This window comes from Channa argus, chromosome 17 (assembly GCF_033026475.1).
Source record: "Channa argus isolate prfri chromosome 17, Channa argus male v1.0, whole genome shotgun sequence".
NCBI classification, from domain to species: Eukaryota; Metazoa; Chordata; class Actinopteri; order Anabantiformes; family Channidae; genus Channa; species Channa argus.
In genome coordinates, this window is record NC_090213.1 from 3,000,656 (window position 1) to 3,019,235 (window position 18,580).

At 41.2% G+C, this 18,580-nt stretch overlaps 1 protein-coding gene across 2 annotated transcripts; it reads left to right on the top strand.

Annotated features, from left to right (window-relative positions):
• Nucleotides 1-1,342: 1,342 nt before the first annotated feature.
• Nucleotides 1,343-17,181, top strand: LOC137102340 (uncharacterized). 2 transcript variants are annotated; one of them, XM_067481769.1, is made up of 13 exons: nucleotides 1,343-1,657; nucleotides 1,774-2,049; nucleotides 2,895-2,984; nucleotides 3,640-3,764; nucleotides 9,249-9,395; nucleotides 10,898-12,285; nucleotides 12,514-12,825; nucleotides 13,813-14,142; nucleotides 14,263-14,526; nucleotides 14,799-14,918; nucleotides 15,759-15,845; nucleotides 15,923-15,951; nucleotides 16,040-16,413. In XM_067481769.1, exons 6-13 carry the CDS (start codon nucleotides 12,228-12,230, stop codon nucleotides 16,076-16,078), a joined length of 1,239 nt encoding a protein of 412 aa, XP_067337870.1. In that variant the 5' UTR covers nucleotides 1,343-1,657; nucleotides 1,774-2,049; nucleotides 2,895-2,984; nucleotides 3,640-3,764; nucleotides 9,249-9,395; nucleotides 10,898-12,227; the 3' UTR covers nucleotides 16,079-16,413. The 2 variants fall into 2 exon arrangements, with proteins under 2 accessions (XP_067337870.1, XP_067337869.1); XM_067481768.1 differs by lacking the exon at nucleotides 16,040-16,413 and adding an exon at nucleotides 16,445-17,181 and having other exon boundaries at nucleotides 1,344-1,657.
• Nucleotides 17,182-18,580: the final 1,399 nt, after the last annotated feature.

Here is an 18,580-nt window from a genome sequence, read left to right on the forward strand (position 1 = left end):
TTATTTCTGATGCTGATGCTTCACTTTACAGGTAAGAAAAAACATGTTAAATATAGAAAGATTAGAAAACTGCATAATTATTACTGAGAGTGCTTCATTAAGTAATATTCAAAACATAGAAATCATATTGTTTGGTTTGTAAATGAAAGGTTCAACCATAGTTGAGTCTTGAAAACCAAACAAACGTCTGTTGTAATGAAATTAACTTCATATTATAAACAGTCATTTAATGATTTTGCACTTTTTATTTCAGTAACAGTAACTGGACAGTTTTCCTCCTTCACTGTCAGAGATGGAGATGACGTCACTTTACCTTGTGGAAATGTGAGAGATGATCAGGAGAAATGTAACAAAACTACCTGGTTATTCAGTGATTCAGGAAACACATCAGTAGTTTCACTGTTTGAACTTGGCAAGATTAAAGCAGAATCTAACTCTAAATCAGACAGACTGAGTGTTACAGAGAACTGTTCTCTGGTTATAAAGAAGGTCACAGATGAAGATGTTGGTCGATACACCTGCAGACAGTTTGACAAACCAGGACAACAACAAGGTTCAGACTCTGGGGTTGATGTGTCTGTTGTTACCAGTGAGTATTTACAGTCTAATGAAACTGAAAAACCATCATATCACACATAAGTAGATAAAAAGAGAACAACAAAATCCTTAGAAATGTAGGCTGATTTGATGTGTTTCTTTTTAATTCTGATTATGATCAATGAGGTATGTGTGATCTGATGTTTTTGTTTATTCTGAGCTCAACAAAGAAGCTCAAGTCTTAATAATTGAACTTCATCAAATGTACTTTTATCTCTCAGTTCACAGAGGAACTGACTTCATTCGTCTTAATTTAGCTTTGGTGTGAACATGTTTGCTGTGAGTCCTGTCTGTGTTTGGTTTCACTGAGCTTCAAGTCTTAATGAAACCTGTCACTGTCTCCTTTTGGTTATGGATGATGATGATATTCAGTTCAATGTGACATGAAATGCAGCAGCTCAGGCTCCATTCAGAAATGTTGTGAGCACAAATGTTTCTCAGACATTATTAATGATCCAAAGCCTCGTGTCTGCAGTGTGTATGAAAAACCTGCAGTGATCACATCAGTAGGTAAAACCTCCATGTTTTTAGTTTAAGTGCAGCTACATGTGTTCAAACACATGATCCTCCACCTCCAGGAAACTAAAGACAGTTCAGTTCTGATCTCATCAATGTGTTAACAACCCTCTTCTGTTGCATCTAAATGAGCCTAATAGTATCAATATTGTCAACATATCATAATCATATTGATATTTCAAACAATTTTCATGTTTCTGTAATTGGTTGCAGTAATTGCACAGTTTTCCTCCTTCACTGTCAGAGATGGAGATGACGTCACTTTACCTTGTGGAAATGTGAGAGATGATCAGAAGAAATGTGACAGAACTGACTGGATCTTCAGTGCTTCAAGAAACACAGCAGCAGTGAGACTAAATCAATACAGAAGGATTATAAAAAAATAAAAGTATTAAATCAGACAGACTGAGTGTTAGAGAGAACTGTTCTCTGGTTATAAAGAAGGTCACAGATGAAGATGTTGGTCGTTACACCTGCAGACAGTCTGATAAATCACGAGTACAACAGTACCAAGACTCTGAGGTTGATGTGTCTGTTGTTACCAGTGAGTATTTACATCCTAATGTTTTTGTCAGATGCAGAAACTGAAACTTTACAATAATTCTGTTCACAGTGATGAAGTAAATTTTATTCTTGTTATCTTTCTTTCTCCATCCTCAGTGACTGAACAAAAGGACGATGATAAAGTGACACTAAACTGCTCTGTGTGGACACATGGACCCTGTGGACACACAGTGAAGTGGTTGTATGATCATAATAAGAATGAATTTACAGACACAGAGACACCACAGAGTTCCTGTTCTGTCACTGTGGCATTAACAACATCTGACCTTAATCAGAAATATTCTGACTTATTGAAGTGTGAAGTGACAGATGGTTTCAGCGGAGAAGTTCAGCAGTTCACCTTCAGACGTCCATCTTCAGGTGGAACATCAGGTGAGAAGATGATGAGCTGTTTAAATGATGGGGACAACATTTGTTAATTTTAAGGATTTGAAGTTTTATTATTACACCAATTTTTACCATGTGTTTTATGAAGTCACGTGGAGTCTCACTGTCCTCTGTTGTATTTTCTTATTATATTTGTTGAGGTGATGCAGCAACAAAATCAGTTAAATCCACATCAACAATCAGCAGTAAAGTGACACCAACAGTAAAAATTAGATCATCAGGCTGGATAAACAGCACTGATCCATCAAAAGGTAGCGACTGAAAGTTTCTCTGTTATAGCTGAGCTCAGTAACTGTATCCAGCTCTCATAAAGCATCACTGCAGAAATTCAGTAGGAAGATCCTTAAAGTCCTAAAGCAGATTGGTCATGTGCTGAGGGTGGTGGTCTGTTTGTTAACATACAGTCAAGTTAGAGTCCAGTACATCCAGAGACTGGATGCTGACTGGCTGCACTAAGCTGGTGCTGAGGCCTATGCAGAGGAGAGAATCTGGGTTAATTCAGGGGTCTTTGGTTGCCTGAGAACTTGTTTAAATGAACACCTCAGATGGTTTCCTGGATTTTATCAGGAGCTGTTCAGTATTGGGGACATGTTTAAAAAAACCCAGACTGCAGACTAAAATTTCTTCTATACTGAACCGATCTATAGACCTTATTTTTTAAAAACCTCTGTGTAGTACGGGGTGGGGAGGATGGGTTGCTGAGCTGAAATTCATGTGTGTGGTGTTTAATTAATCCTCTTTTTCATGAATGTTTTCACAAATTGTTTTTGCTTGTATGAAACCTGATGTGACGTCCAGCTGTTTAGTATTTTTTTGAATTGTCTTTCCAGGTTGGCCTTGGCGGATCATCATTGTAACTGTGGGTTTACCAGCACACGTGATGAGTGTTGCCCTAGTTATCAGATGGAAGAAAAGTAAAGGTGAGAAAGAAGAACAGACACAAGTTTTAATGAACCAGGATTTTCACCGTGGATGTTAAACTTATTTTCTAGGGGAAGAAAACAAAAGTGGATGAAAACATGGTGAGTTTAAGTACTGCATTTACAGCAGTGAGGGTTAAACGATTGTGGAAAATAAAAGAAGTCAATATAAGAAACATACTGTAACCAAATCAGCCTTTATAATTACAATGCAGTTCAACTCATCAACAGTAGAATTAATCAAGTTTCATATCGACAGTATTTTATGTAGAATTGTTGCAGGAAATGATGCTGCACAGATGTTGTCTTTCACCAATCAACCATCACTTTGTATCTACAACATCTTTGTCATATTATATCTGAAATGTGCTGCTGATCCTGAAAATGACGTTTCGTACGAAGTGTCTATCAGCTACAGCAAAAAAAAAAAAAAAAACGTAAAGCACAAGTGGGATTGTTTATACAACTATATGCTAATTATGAAGAAATAGTTTTCAGGAAAGCAAGAAAAGGAAGCTAAATGACTTTACAGTAGCGCCACATTCAGACCAATATTCAGTTTACTTTTAACAACATCAGACAGTCAGAGCTCCTGTCAGGTCGTGTTGTTACATTTCTTTGTCTTTAAACCATGTGTTGTACTGTTTCCCTCCAGGATCAAGGTGATGATGATGATGAAGGTGATACAGTGACCTACAGCTCTGTGAAAGCTTCCTGTTCTTCTGCTGGACCCTCCACTGATCCAGACCTCGTCTACGCTGCCATCAACAAACCAAAGAAGTAAGATGCTTCTGTTCCACGTTCGGATCAAAGACTTTAATATTTTGCAGTTGGAATAAGTAAAATGTAAATAACTCTTGGACTAATTGTGGCAAAGTGAGAAACAGACAAGATGAATTGTTAGTAATATATTTTAACCAACAACCCTTTTTTCCACCATTTAACTGAATTCTGCTTTATAATTATTAAGTTTAATTACTCATATCATGCTGTTCTGTTCTTTATCGTTATTTTTTATGATTATTCACCTTCTGATTGAGATGTATATTGTGTGTCAGTGTTTGTGTCTGTAGTCAGTGGTAACTTTAATAATCCCAGCTCAGGGTTTGGGGAGGTGGTGCGGGGGAGAACGTCATCCGTTATGGAGCGTGGTTATTATTGTAACCCAACCTTATTTGGCTTTTTGCATTAGTTTAGTCACGTCTGTCAACCAGAGAAAATTTAATCCAGTAATTTAAAATCCGAAGATGTAAGGTTACAACAGGAAAAGAAGATTTGATTTAATGTTAAGTAACTGTATCAATAAAAAGGCATTGAAACCTATAAGTTTATTATTGTGTGTTTATTGTAGATAACAACATGTTAACGTTAGCCAATGCTACAGCTAATGCTAGCTAACATTAGCATTGAACCAGGATGACTCTTGAAGACTAAAGTAAACTGCAATGTCACGGACTATTAAGAGGATGAAGTGGGAGGAAACTTCATTCAAACATTATGTTCTGCCCGTCCTCATTCCCGAGCTGTCAAAAAGCAGAGTCCATTCTGCGTTACATGCCGACGCATCGGGTACCTGTGAGTGTCTTTGACTGATGCTCTGAGCTTTTAGTGTAGTAAAGTATAAACCCCAGAGATAAATAGCTTTCAGCTTGTCCCTTCAGGGGTCACTACAGTGGAACGTGTTCCGCACGTTGATTTGGCATGAATTTTTTCATCGAATGCCACTTCTGCCACAACCCTCCCATTTTAATCTGGCCTCGGGACCGGCACCAGGGTGGGGTGGGATTCGAGCCCAAGGCCTTCTGTATCCTAACTCAATGTTCTACTACTGAGCCACCAGGAAATAGAAACCTTGACTCTTCAATATTTGATGCCTAAATCAGTCATGTCAAAATGAAGTGAAAAAGTCTCATAGGGAGGTGGACGGGGCAGTGGATGCTACGACTTTTTAAGACTTTTCCAGGGCCAGGACCAGGGCTCTATATAATTATATAACTATAAAAAAAAGATGGGAGGTCTGAAAAAAGATGGCGGCGCGTCCACATGCAGCGGCTTCTCTCGCTCCGAGAAAATCGTGTTTTCGTGTTGTTTGTCTTGTGAATTGCAATGTCTTCGTCGTGTCAACATGTCTCCAGGCGCGCATACAGCCGCGAAGTTCTGTTGGACGTCGGCAGAACCACTTTTTCAAAGTTAAACTGTGCGCACTCAGAAGAGCTGCGGGAACTCGGTCTGCTCTGGAGGCCTACACCATCACCGACCCCCTCTAGTGCACCTCGCACACAGTGGAGGCGCCAGAGGCAGCAGAAGAGGGCTAGGCTAACAGCTAATCCACACAAGCCAGCCATCCCCACCATCCTACTGGCTAACGTACGCTGGACAATAAACTGGACTACATCCGCTTACTACGGTCAACTCAGAGGACTGTAAGAGACTGCTGTGTTTTTGTGTTCACTGAAACGTGGCTTAGCAACAGCGTTCCAGACAGCGGCATTCAGCTCGATCAGCTGACATGCTATCAAGCGAACAGAGCTCAAGTCGCGGGAGGAAAAACCCGCGGCGGCGGGCTTTGTGTTTACACCAGCGATGCGTGGTGCCGCGACGCTGTTGTGATCTGCAAACACTGCTCACCCCTGGTGGAGTTCGTGATTATCAAGTGCCGGCCGTTCTATCTGCCGAGGGAATATACAGCCATACTGCTCGTTTCTGTTTACATTCCCCCGACCAACAACATCAGCAGCAGGAACGATGCACTTAATGAACTGCACCAGTACATCAGTGAGCAGCAAACAGCCAACCCTGATGCTTTTCTCATCATAGCTGGGGACTTCAACCATGCTGACTTAAAGAGTGTGTTTCCAAACATACACCAACACATTAACTTTCCAACACGAGGAAATAACATTTTAGACCTTGTTTACACCACACAGAGAGGAGCTTACAAAGCCCTTACCCTCCCCCACCTCGGTGCCTCAGACCACATCACTGTCATGCTAATGCCTGCATACAGACCGCTCGTCAAGGTCGCCAAACCGGTTAAAAAGCAGATACAGGTGTGGCCGGAAGGGTCGTCAGAGGCTCTTCAGGACTGTTTTGACACCACTGACTGGAATATGTTTAAGCAGACTGCCACATACAATAACACCACAGACCTCCAAGAGTACTCAGAGACTGTCAGTGTCTACATCAACAAGTGTATTGATGATTTAACTGTCAAAAAGACCATCACTGTACGGGCCAACCAGAAGCCATGGATGATGGGGGAGGTCTACAGACTCCTGAAGACGCGGACCGCTGCCTTCAGAGCTGGAGATGAGGTTGGCCTGAGAAAAGCCAGGGCCAACCTGTCCCGCTGCATCAGAGAGGCTAAGAGACAGTACTCCAGGAGGATAGCCCATCAGTATAGCAACAGCAGAGACACTCGGAGCCTGTGGCAGGGAATACAGACCATTACGGACTACAGACCCCCACCGCGGATGTGTGACAGCAACATCTCTCTGCTGAACGCCTTCTTCGCTCGCTTTGAAAAGCAAAACAGCTCCAATGCACAGAAGACTCCACCTCCTCCCGGCGACCAGATGTTGACGGTGACCCCAGACAGTGTGAGGAGATCCTTCAGCAGGATCAATGCACGGAAAGCTCCGGGTCCTGACAACATTCCTGGGCGTGTACTGAGAGACTGTGCAGCAGAACTCACCAATGTTTTCACAGACATTTTCAACATCTCTCTACGTCAGGCTGTTGTACCCACATGCTTCAAAGCCACCACCATCATTCCAGTCCAGAAGAAGCCGTCTCCATCCTGCTTAAATGACTACTGTCCAGTTGCACTTACTCCGATTATCATGAAGTGCTTTGAACGGCTAGTCATGCATCACATCAAGTCTGCCCTCCCCCCCTCCCTGGACCCCTTCCAGTTTGCATATCGATCCAACCGCTCGACCGACTATGCTGTCGCAACGGCTGTTCACTCAGCACTCACACATCTAGATAAAAAGGACTCATACGTCGACTCATACGAATGCTGTTCATAGACTTCCGTTCAGCATTCAACACTATCATCCCTCAACAGCTCATCCACAAACCGGCTGGTCCGGCCCGGGCTCAACACTTCGCTGTGCAACTGGCTGTTGGACTTTCTAACTGGAAGACCTCAGGCAGTATGGGTCGGCAGTAACACATAAAGCACCATCACACTGAACACTGGGGCCCCCCAAGGATGTGTGCTGAGCCCCCTTCTCTTCACCCTGCTGACCCATGACTGCTCACCATCACACAATTCCAACCTCTTCATTAAGTTTGCGGATGACACGACTGTGGTGGGTCTCATTAGCAAACACGATGAGACAAAGTACAGGAGCGAGGTGAGACGCCTGGCCGGGTGGTGCAGTGACAACAATCTCTCTCTGAATGTAGAGAAGACGAAAGAGATTGTTGTCGAGTTCAGGAGAGCGCTCACCCAGCACACTCCTCTAACCATCAATGGTGCTAATGTGTAGAGGGTGAGCAGCACCAAGTTCCTGGGTGTGCACATCACAGAGGACCTCTCCTGGACCAGCAACACTGCAGCACTAGCCAAAAAATCACAGCAGCGTCTCTACTTCCTCTGAGAAACTGAGAAGAGCCACAGCCCCGCCCCCCCATCATGTACACCTTCTATAGAGGCACCATCGATAGCATTCTAACGAGCTGCATCACTGTGTGGTATGGGGCCTGCAACGCCTCCTGCCGGAAGACTGTACAACGCATAGTGAGAGCAGCTGAGAAGATCATTGGTGTCTCTCTCCCCTCCCTCCAGGACATTTATGGAACCCGTCTCACCCGCAAAGCCCTCTGCATTGCAGATGATCCCACTCACCCGTCACACAGCTTCTTCAGCCTGCTGCCATCAGGGAGGAGACTGCAGAGTCTACAAGCCAGGACCAGCAGGTTGAAGGACAGCTTCATTCATCAGGCTGTCAGGAAGCTGAACTCGCTCCCGAACTTGTCCTCCCTTCCCTGTTCGGCCTCAGTACTGTACTGTACAGGCACAGAACTATAACCCCCTACTACCTCATATGTAAACTTAATTTAAAGAACTGCTCTTGAGCCCTCTGCCACTCTGCCACTTTTACCAGTCTGAATAAGCCATTTTTGCACTAATTCTGTTACCTGCACTGATGTACACTTTACTGGTTTGCACTCCATCTGCCTTGCGCTGATTTTACTTTATTGTACTTTGTATTGTATTTTTATTAGTATACTCTCCAATGCTCTTATTGTATAGTTGAGTTGTATAGTGTATTTTTATATTTTTATATTTATGTGATCTAGATCTTAGGCTCCACTGTTAGAACTACCTGTAAACACAATGGATCCGAGAGAAATGCAATTTCAGTTCCCTGTATATATGTACTGTACATGTAGAAGAACTGACAATAAAGCTTGACTTGACTTGACTTGACTTGACTTGACTTGACTTGAAAGGAAGCCTACTTATATAAGTGTTTTGAGAACCATGTGACTTCTGAATCTCACTTAAAAAATCCTTAGTATCATTGGTGACCTGCATATCTTTTGTTTTACTAAAAAGTTGTTTAAATCATTCAAATGTGGTGGAGATGGGAATAGATGAAGGGGCAATAAAAAGGGATCCTACCTGGAGGGATCAAATTGCAATAGGAGGCAATATCATTTTGAAAAAAACTAATAGAGATAATTACGTAAACAGTTTTCTAAAGGCTCGGGTCAAGATCTGATAATTCACAAGCTGGCAGTCCTCTACTGGACTTCCCAGGGACGACGTCCAGACTCCAACACTAATGTACGAGCCACCCGGACAAGGTGCTCTTCTTGGTGATGAACCGGGTTGAAAGGCATCATTTACTTTCCAAAGAGAGTGATTTCACGAATGGGTAGTATGTTTCGAAGGGCCCCTGAGTGTAGTAAGGTACATAAACCCAGTCTGTACATCGATATTTGGCCCCACATCTCATTTGGCTTTGTCTTAGTGCAAGTGACCACTGTTTCTGGCTCTGTTGATGGAGCCGCATTGAATGCTGTGGGAGTTAGGTCATTGGTTTGCTGAGGGGCAGTTCCTCTGCAGGTGCCCCACGCATGAACAGTTATGGCAGATGAAGTCTTCGTTGCTTATTTTGTCCATTTCATTTCTCCTGGTTTGCCACTCCTGGTGGGGTTTTGGCGCCCCCACCTGTGGGTTAGCAGGTCTAACAGTTGCTTCTCCTGACTCCCTGCTCATTGTCTTGCCAACACTCTCTCTCACTGTAGCCCTCACTCTACGCTGCGTAGAGCAAAGTGATCCACCCTGCATGAGCTGACTGCTCTGGCCGCCCTCCTAGTTGCTTCATAACGATGTGCCACATCACAGACCCTGGACAGCATGCGGGGCCTTTCCTCCAGCAGCTTCTGCACCAGGTTAGTATCTGTCAATGCGTTAGTTAAGACTTCTACACCTATGATATCCTGCTCTGAGTCTGAGCAATCAGCATATACAATGGAAACCTTTTCATAAATATCATCTCTTGAGGCTTGCAGAGCTTCACCTGCTTTTCTCACTCGCTGTCTCAGTTCGATACGTCACTGCTGGGTGTTTGGAGCTCGGCCCATAAGCAGCTTCTATTTCCTCCACAATCTGCTGATAGCTCCTACGAACAGCACTGGGGTTCTTGTGCACCACAGCACCAGTGGCTCCAGTTAGGCTTTGTGTTAAAAAAGCTAACATCTCTTTTTAAAAATGCCTTCTGCCACATCCTGATATAGTGATTTTAACAGCTGAATTTACATATAACAGAAAATAAAACATGTTTATGTTTTTTTACATGAAATTCAGAGGCATAATTTTACTGTGAGTTTAAAAGTCACAGGTGTTTCTTTAAGTAGCAGAAGCTTTGGCCAAGTTGAACAGATAATCTGTAATTTGTTGTGGCTGCTGATGATATAATTTACATATTAAAAAAACATTTACAATGTATTATGTAATGTTCTTTCTCTTTTTGAAACCTGTTTTCAGCTTTTATTTTGTAGTCTCTCAGTTCTACTTCCTGATTGATGCTAGTTTCTGTCCCTTCACCTCATGTCATCAGGCCTGATCATTTTCACCTGTGCCTCCCTCATGCTCCATATAAATTAATTAGTCATAATTAGTCAGGTTGTCTGCTCACCTTCAGAGATTCTCCAGTTTCCAGGCTCGTGTGACATCTTCCCTTCTGCTATCACCAAACTACAAACATGGCACCCTGAGGCCCTTGGGTTAATCTCTGGGGACTTTAGTCATGTGACTCTGGACACAACACTACCAGCTTTCTCCCAGTATGTGGACTGTAACACCAGGGAAAACAGGATAATTAATTTACTGTTTGCAAATGTAAAGGATGCATACAACACTGCCTGCACTGGGGAAAAGAGACCACAACCTTTTCTGCTTCAGCCTCACTACAAACTGAGCGTGAGGAGGCTACCAACAACCACAAACTCATTCAGGACGTGGTCTCTGAGGGAAACAAGCTCTGAGAGACTGCTTCAAAGCTACAGACTCAGGGGTTGCACAGTGGTCACACTGAAAAGGTGGTTTACTGCACCACTGACTTAACTTACGTTCCGGTAAGAATGTTCCGGTAAGAACTGTACACTACTATGCTAACAACAAGCACTGGATCACCAGGGACATCCAGGGTCTTCTGAACTAGAAGAAGAGGGCCTTCAAGGATGGTGATAAGCAGGAGCTTAAGCGTGTGCAGAGGGAACTCTGGGTCCAGTTCTGGGAGGTGAAGGAGCAGTACAGGAGGAAGCTGGAGCAGAAGTTGCAGAAGAGCAGCATGAAGGACATGTGGAGAGAATGTACAAGTTAAACAACTTCTTTAACAGGTTTGACCATCCTCAACTGCACCCCCCACTCCCCTTTTTCTCTCTCCCCACAGGTACCAACTCCCAGCAAAGCCGGCCCATAGGAGCTAGAGGACCACCTACAGCACATCTTCAATCTGAGCCTGGAAGAGGACAGGGTCCCCTCGGTAGTGGAAAGAATCCTGCATCATCCCAGTCCCGAAGAAACCACGTCCTGGAGAGCTTAATGACCACAGACTGGTCACCCTGATGTCACACATAATGAAGAACATGGAGCAGGCCCTGCTACAACACATGAGGCCACAGGTCTAACATGCCCTTGACCATCCAGCCTCTGCTCCCCAGAGATAAACGGACATAGATGGGAGTGGGCCCACACCTGGTGGCATCGATGACAGATTACCTGACTGGCAGACCTCAGTATGTGAGACTGGGGGACTGCAGGTCTGCCACTGTGGTCAGCAGTAGGGGAGCACAGCAGGGGACTGTGCTTTCTCTGGTCCTTTTCATCTTGTAGACATCGGACTTCCAGCACAACTGGAGTCCTGTCACATGCAGTTCGCAGACAACACTGCTATTGTGGGATGTATCAGGAGGAGGAGTAAATGGTCTGCACTTCTATAGCACTTGTCTACCTATTGACACTCAAAGCGCGTTACACTGCTTCTTATTCACACACACACACACACACACACACACACACACACCGATGGGGGAGCTGCTATGCATGAACAGACCTGCTGCTGCTTGTGTGACATCGTGGGGACTTGATGCTCCAGGAAGTTAAAGACACTGATGTGTTGAAACCACGTCTGTTTATTTTATCATCGTTTGTGGCCAAAATGTGTTGAGTTCTGCTGCTGGTGTCACATTCTTAAGAAAAACCCTCAATCTATGGAAAAAATTACATCAGAGGTACAAAGAGGAACTAATAAGGTCTCAGACCTGTAACATGTCAACTTGAATTTTTTTCCCTTTACACACAGTGAACATGTTAAACCACGAACATCAAGAGTTAAAAGCTGCAGTAATGCAAACATTTATCTCATCAATCTTCACACCTTCAGTTCCTCTCTTCTGTTTCTAATCAGGACAGTTTGTAGTGTTGTTCTCTAATCGCTGAGAATGAGGCAGTGAAATGCATCAAACATAAAAGTTATAATGTTTAAAATGTTTTCACTGATTTGACAGATATTCAACTAATATCATAAATGATATTAGTTTTGAATTTAATTTAATTTAAAAGTGGAGAGAAAAAACAAGCTGAGGTCAGGAAGAGGAAGTGATCTGTCAGTGGTCAGCTTTCAGGAAGTAAAGGGTGTTTTTGCCTTTCAAAAGAAAAAAGACTTCACAGACTTTGTCACTTGAGAACAAGAGATCAACAAAGAGGAGACACAGAGAAACATGATGGTTGGATTCAGACAAATTCAAAAGTCTTTATTTCTGATGCTGCAGTTTACAGGTAAGAATTTATTTACCACAATCATTAAAAAACTGTATAAATATAACCAAGAGCACTTTATTAAGAATTCTTGCTTCTGCTGAGATGATATCGTTCAATTTGTAACTGGAACAATGTAGTTGATCAAATATGAGACACAAACTTCTGTTGTATAAATATTAACATCATAACATTATTATAGTTTTATATTTACATTATTTTGGACTTTTCTCTCTTTTTTATCAACAGCAGTAAGTGGAGAGTTTTCCTCCTTTATTGTTGTCAGAGATGGAGACGATGTCACTTTACCTTGTGATAATGTGAGAGATGATCAGGACAAATGTGACAGAACTACCTGGTTCTTCAATGTAGTGACACTGTTTGAACATGGGAAGATTAAAACAGGATCCAACTCTAAATCACGCAGACTGAGTCTTACAGAGAACTGTTCTCTGGTTATAAAGAAGGTCACAGATGAAGATGCTGGTCGTTACAGCTGCAGACAGACTAAACCAGAACAACAACAACAAGACTCTTTTGTTCATCTATCTGTCGTTTCCAGTGAGTATTTACATCCTAATGTTTTCAGATCAAACTGTTTTGTTGAAGTTGGCAGCAAAAAGCAGCAGGCTACATTCAGAAATGTTCAAAGTGGATAGAAAGAACCAAGGCCTCATTTCTGCAGTGTGCACAGCCTCTACGTGTTTAAGTGTTTATTAAAAAACATGCTACACAACCACAGAAACCACATGAACAGACCTGCAGCTACGTACATGTTCACCAGTGCTAATGTGGAGCTCGATGATCAGGAAGTGAAGGACGGTTCAGTCAGACTCCCATCAGTGTGTTAACCACAGGTGTTGATTTGGTCACTGTTTGGAGCTAAAAGCTGCAGAGCTCTGCTGTTGGTGTCACATTGTCACAGAACACTTCCCCCTCGTTTCTTAGAAAACTATTTTCAGACATACGACCAGCAGGTCTCATACAAGGACAATGTCTGTTTGTTCATGTGTCCTTTCAAACATCACCGTGAATCCTGTGTTCTTTTATTATCACTGTGGAAAGAGGTTTCATTCATGAAAACATGAGAATGAAGACAGCAAAATGTGTCATTAGTACAAATAACAAGTGAATACAATCAATAAATTAGCAGAGAGGAGAAATAGTGTGAAATCATTATGAGGAAGTGGCTCCTCACTGGAACTACAGGCTTTATTCACCTCTGAAAAGAAAGAACTTCACAGACTTTGTTCACTGAGAGAGAGACAACAAGAGATTCATGATGTGAGACATAGAGAAATGATGGTTGAGATCAGGTTAACATGTTAGTGATAGTGATGCTTTAGTTCACAGGTGAGGAGATAAAGAGAATATGAGTCACAGAAAAAGACTGAATAGAGTTTTATGTTAAATGAGAAAACAGATTTGTTTGTATCTGTTAGTTTAGTTGATGAAACACACAACTTCAGTTTTATCTAAATCAACCTCAGGTTATTAATATGATGTTCATGTTTATTCTTCTGATCATTTCTCTCTTTGTCTCAACAGCATCAACTGGATCATATTATTCCTCTGTCACTGTCAGAAAAGGAGATGATGCCATTTTACCTTGTGAAAATGTGATAGATAATTATAATAAATGTCACAGTACTGTGTTTCTATTTAGTTCTAGAAACTCAGGAGCAGTAGAGCTGATTACACATGGACAGATTAATGAAAAATTCAAATCTAAATCACACAGTCTGAATGTTACAGAGAACTGTTCTCTGGTTATAAAGAAGGTCACAGATGAAGATGTTGGACGTTACAACTGCAGACAGTATAAATCAGGACGACAACAAGGTTCAGAATCTGTGGTTGATGTGTCTGTTGTTACCAGTGAGTATTTACATCCTAATGTTTTCAGATCAAACTTCATCATTACAATAATATTTATTGTAATGATGAAGTTAATCAACTCCCGTTGATTTTCTCTCTCGTTGTCTCCGTCTTCACCAGTGACTGAACATAAAGACAATAACAAAGTGACCTTGAACTGCTCTGTGTCCAAACATAGAGACTGTGGACACACAGTGAAGTTGCTGTTTGATGGTAATAAGAATGATTTCACAGACCTGAAGACATCACAGCATTTCTGTTCTGTCACTGCCACATTCACATCTCACCTTAATCAGAAGACGTGTTCTGAATCATTGAAGTGTGAAGTGACAGATGCCAAAAGTAAAAAAGTCCATCAGCTCCTCTTCAGACCTCAGTGTTCAGGTGAGAAAACGATTTAAATAATTTAGATGTGATGTGAAAAATGACACAAACTAATGTTAATTTGATGGATTTGAACTTTCAGTGTTACATCACTTGTTGTAAATGGTGTGTTGCAGATTGTATCACTGTCCATATTTTTGTTTTACCCACTTTCAGGTGAAGAAGAAGAACTTATTGTTTTAATATCTGATTATATTTTGTAGCGTTTAATAAAGGAAACATGGAGTCTCACTGTGCACTTTGTTGAACCTGTTGATGTCGTATTTTTTCAGGTGAAGATGCAGCAACAACAAGAAAATCAAGTACAATGGAATCAACAACAACGATGGCAAACAATCTGACACCAACCAACTCATCACAGATGAACATCAGTGATTCCAAAACCAATCAAGGTATAAACTGAATCTCTCTCTGTGTCTCCAGTGAGTTTGGTGAAGACAGATTTTTTTTAATGAGTGAACATTTTCTGTAGTCGTCTGTTTATGTTGTTCTTGTAATTTGCGTGTATCTTGGTGTTTCTGGTTACCTGTGGTTTCTCGGAGGCACCTGCTGCTGTTTTCTGATCAGTGACAGCATCTACAGGTTGTTTGACTGTGGATCAGGAGGTGAAGCAGTCGTCCACCAATCCACCAGTTTGATATCTTAAAATAGACACTGAAGCCCAACTCAGTTGTTGGTCAGGCTCCATATAGGACATGCAGGCTTTACTTGTTGGTTATTGGTGCAGGTCTGCTTCAAGTTCTCATTTGTCCAATGTTTACAGCATCTAAAAGGAGAACAGCCTCGCTGGTGATGTTTCTGCATATAGTTACTGGGAGCAGCAAATAGTTTTACTAAATATTTCTGAATTACATTTTGTCTGGACTTTATGCAAAAAGACAAAATTGACCCATGTTAAGAAAGTATTGTGTTTAATTGTTGTTGCCTGAAAACACGATGATCTAAATGTGACGTGTTCAGTACAGCAGCCTGTTACATTCACCAAAGAAAATAAAACCTGTGATAGTGTTTCTCCTCATTAATTAGATTGAGAATCATCATGTTGATAGTTTTCTTTACATCCAATGGTAAAAAGCAAAAAATGAACTACATGAAACTTTTCTAAATGTAAATTTATGGGCAAAAAGTGTTGAAGACCCCACGGCACCTTTCTGTATCCATGGCAACATGACACTTTGGTGTTTCTGACTTTAAACATTCAATGTTTATTAATTATTCTAATTGTTTTCCAGAATGGTTGAGATCCATCATTGTGTCTGTGGGTTTAGCAGCACTGATAATATCTGTTGTTACAGTCCACATGTGGACGAGAACTAAAGGTGAGAACATCCACAGATCAAAGTTTCACAATTAAAAAGTGAAGTTTAACTCAACTCTTTTCTCTTTTTCTGTTCAGGGAATAAAACACAGATGGAAAACAACACAGTGAGTTTAGCCACTAAATATTCAAACACAGTAAAAAGTTTTCAGCTTTTATTATTCTTTTAAAGCTGACTGAGACCTGTCCACACAGGCTCGATGCTGTAACTGCTGCCAAATCCAAATCTTATAAATAGTGATGTGAACCAGTGTTTGTTCTTGTCACATCAGCTCAAAGGGAAACAACAATAGTGAGGAAACAATATTCAAAAGTTTAGTTATTAAGTCAAGTAACAAAATTATAACTGTTGATATACAGAAGAAAGAAGAAGTTTTTGTTAATGTGCTGATTTTGTTTATTTTTTTATTTTTTCTTTGAATAAGTTGAATCAATATATGAACAGTTCCTGTAAACAGCAACAAAACATGAACTGTAAACTGTGTATGTTGATTCAGATATGAAGAAAACCTGACAACATGAGACACTTCAACACAACAACACAAACTGTGACCTCAGTTTAAATTCAGAATCTGAAGTGTGTTGTGCTGTTTTCCACAGGTTGATGATGATGAAGATGAAGATGAAGGTACAGTGAAGTATGAAAATGTTGGAGACTCTTCTGCTTCTGTCAGACTCTGATCAACTACTTTAAATCACAGACACATGTCAGTGCTGCTAAATATCATCTCATCATATTTTATAGAAGTGAAACACAGTGAAATCATAAAACCAGTTTAAGCGTTTGACTCAAGCCTGTTACTCATGAATCATTTAAGGGAGGTTTTATGTGCCTTAAGTGGTTTTATGGTTAATGTCAGAGCTGTGGTGTTTTACTCCACGTCTCAGACGGCTCCTGTATAAATAACCCAAGCTGGTGTTGTGGGTTGGTGGGGAAAGAGCATGAAGGTCTGATGACATTTTATTCTATATATAATGATTTATATTCACTGTGAGCAGCTCAGGTGGTTTTTCTTGACAGTCTCTCCTACACTGGAGGAGAAACAGCATTTACGACATGATGCAGACTCAAGCAAATTTTATTTTGTGTTTAAAAAAAGCTACGTCTCTTTTTAAAAATGCTTCTGCCACAGCCTGATATAGTGATTTTAATAGCTGAATTTACATATGACAGAAAATAAAACATCTTAACGTTTTTTTTTTACTTGACATTCAGAGACAAACTTTTACTGTGAGTTTCAAAGTCACAGGTTTTTCTCTAAGTAGCAGAAGCTTTGGCCAAGTTGAACAGATAATCTGTCTTTTTATGTGGCTGCTGATGATATGATTTGCATATTAAAAACATTTACAATGTATTTTGTAATGTTCTGTCTCTTTTTGAAGCACATAACACACATATAACACTGAACCTCAGGCCACACAACAAACCTTCCTCTGTTCAATTCTCCACTTCCAGTTTTCTCATCTCGAGCAATAAACCTTCACTCTGATAAATAATTAGATAGAGAGATAAATAAATTGATATATATATTGTCCTTAAAATACTAAATTTGTTCTGTTTGATCAACAATAGTTATAAACTGTACATAAAAATAAAACACTGGACAAACAATAGAATTTCTGTGCACAATCTGTATTTACAGACTATGTTTGTAGTGAGAGTAGAGTTTATATTGCACAGTCACGTGTGTGTGTGTGTGTGTGTTTGTTTAGGGGGAGTGTGTCATGGTCACCAGATTCACTTCCTGTTTCCAGCTTTTATTTTGTAGTCCCTCAGTTCTACTTCCTGATTGATGCTTGTTTCTGTCCCTTCACCTCACGTCATCAGGCCTGATCATTTTCACCTGTGCCTCCCTCATGCTCCATATAAACTCCCATCTGTGCTCCTCTAATTAGTCAGGTTGTCTGTTTACCTGCAGAGATTCTCCAGTTATTTCTCACTGTGTTGCCTGAACATAGTGACCTTATTCCATCTGCTGACCTGCCTGCTCTGCCTAAACCCCTGGTACTGTGAGTTTAATCTGAATGTCTGATTCTCTGAAATTCTGACTGTATCTGTAAACTTGGACTCTGAACTTTACCTAGTGATGGTGAAATTGAAGTTTTATGAAGCACTGAACCACTTTGAGACAACTGGGCTGTAAATGACAAACTGCTCCAAAGCATTTGATTCAGGTGGAAGATGGAGAACTGCTGGGTGTCTTTGGCTGTAGTGTATCTCATCAGTCCATATTTCTCTTAGTCTTTAACAAAAGTTATTTTTCAGAGGTCTGTCACTGTGTCAGTCTGTAGATGATACAATATTTAAAGGTGTTTGTATAACAAGCAGCTTTGATGAGACAAATATGTTCAATATTCAATAAAATACTTGAACACCAGGTGGTGTAATCGTGGGTAAGTGAGCATCAAAATCTCCAGCTGCTGCAGGTGCATTGAACTCTGGGCTGTAAGGTTGCTACCAGCTTTCTCCCAGTATGTGGACTGTAACACCATGGAAAACAGGATAATTAATTTACTGTTTGCAAATGTAAAGGATGCATACAACACTGCCTGCACTGGGGAAAGGAGACCACAACCTTTTCTGCTTCAGCTTCACTACAAACTGAGAGTGAGGAGGCTACCAACAACCACAAACTTATTCAGGAAGTGGTCTCTAAGGGAAACAAGCTCTGAGAGACTGCTTCAAAGCTACAGACTCAGGGGTTGCACAGTGGGAACACTGAAAAGGTGGTTGAC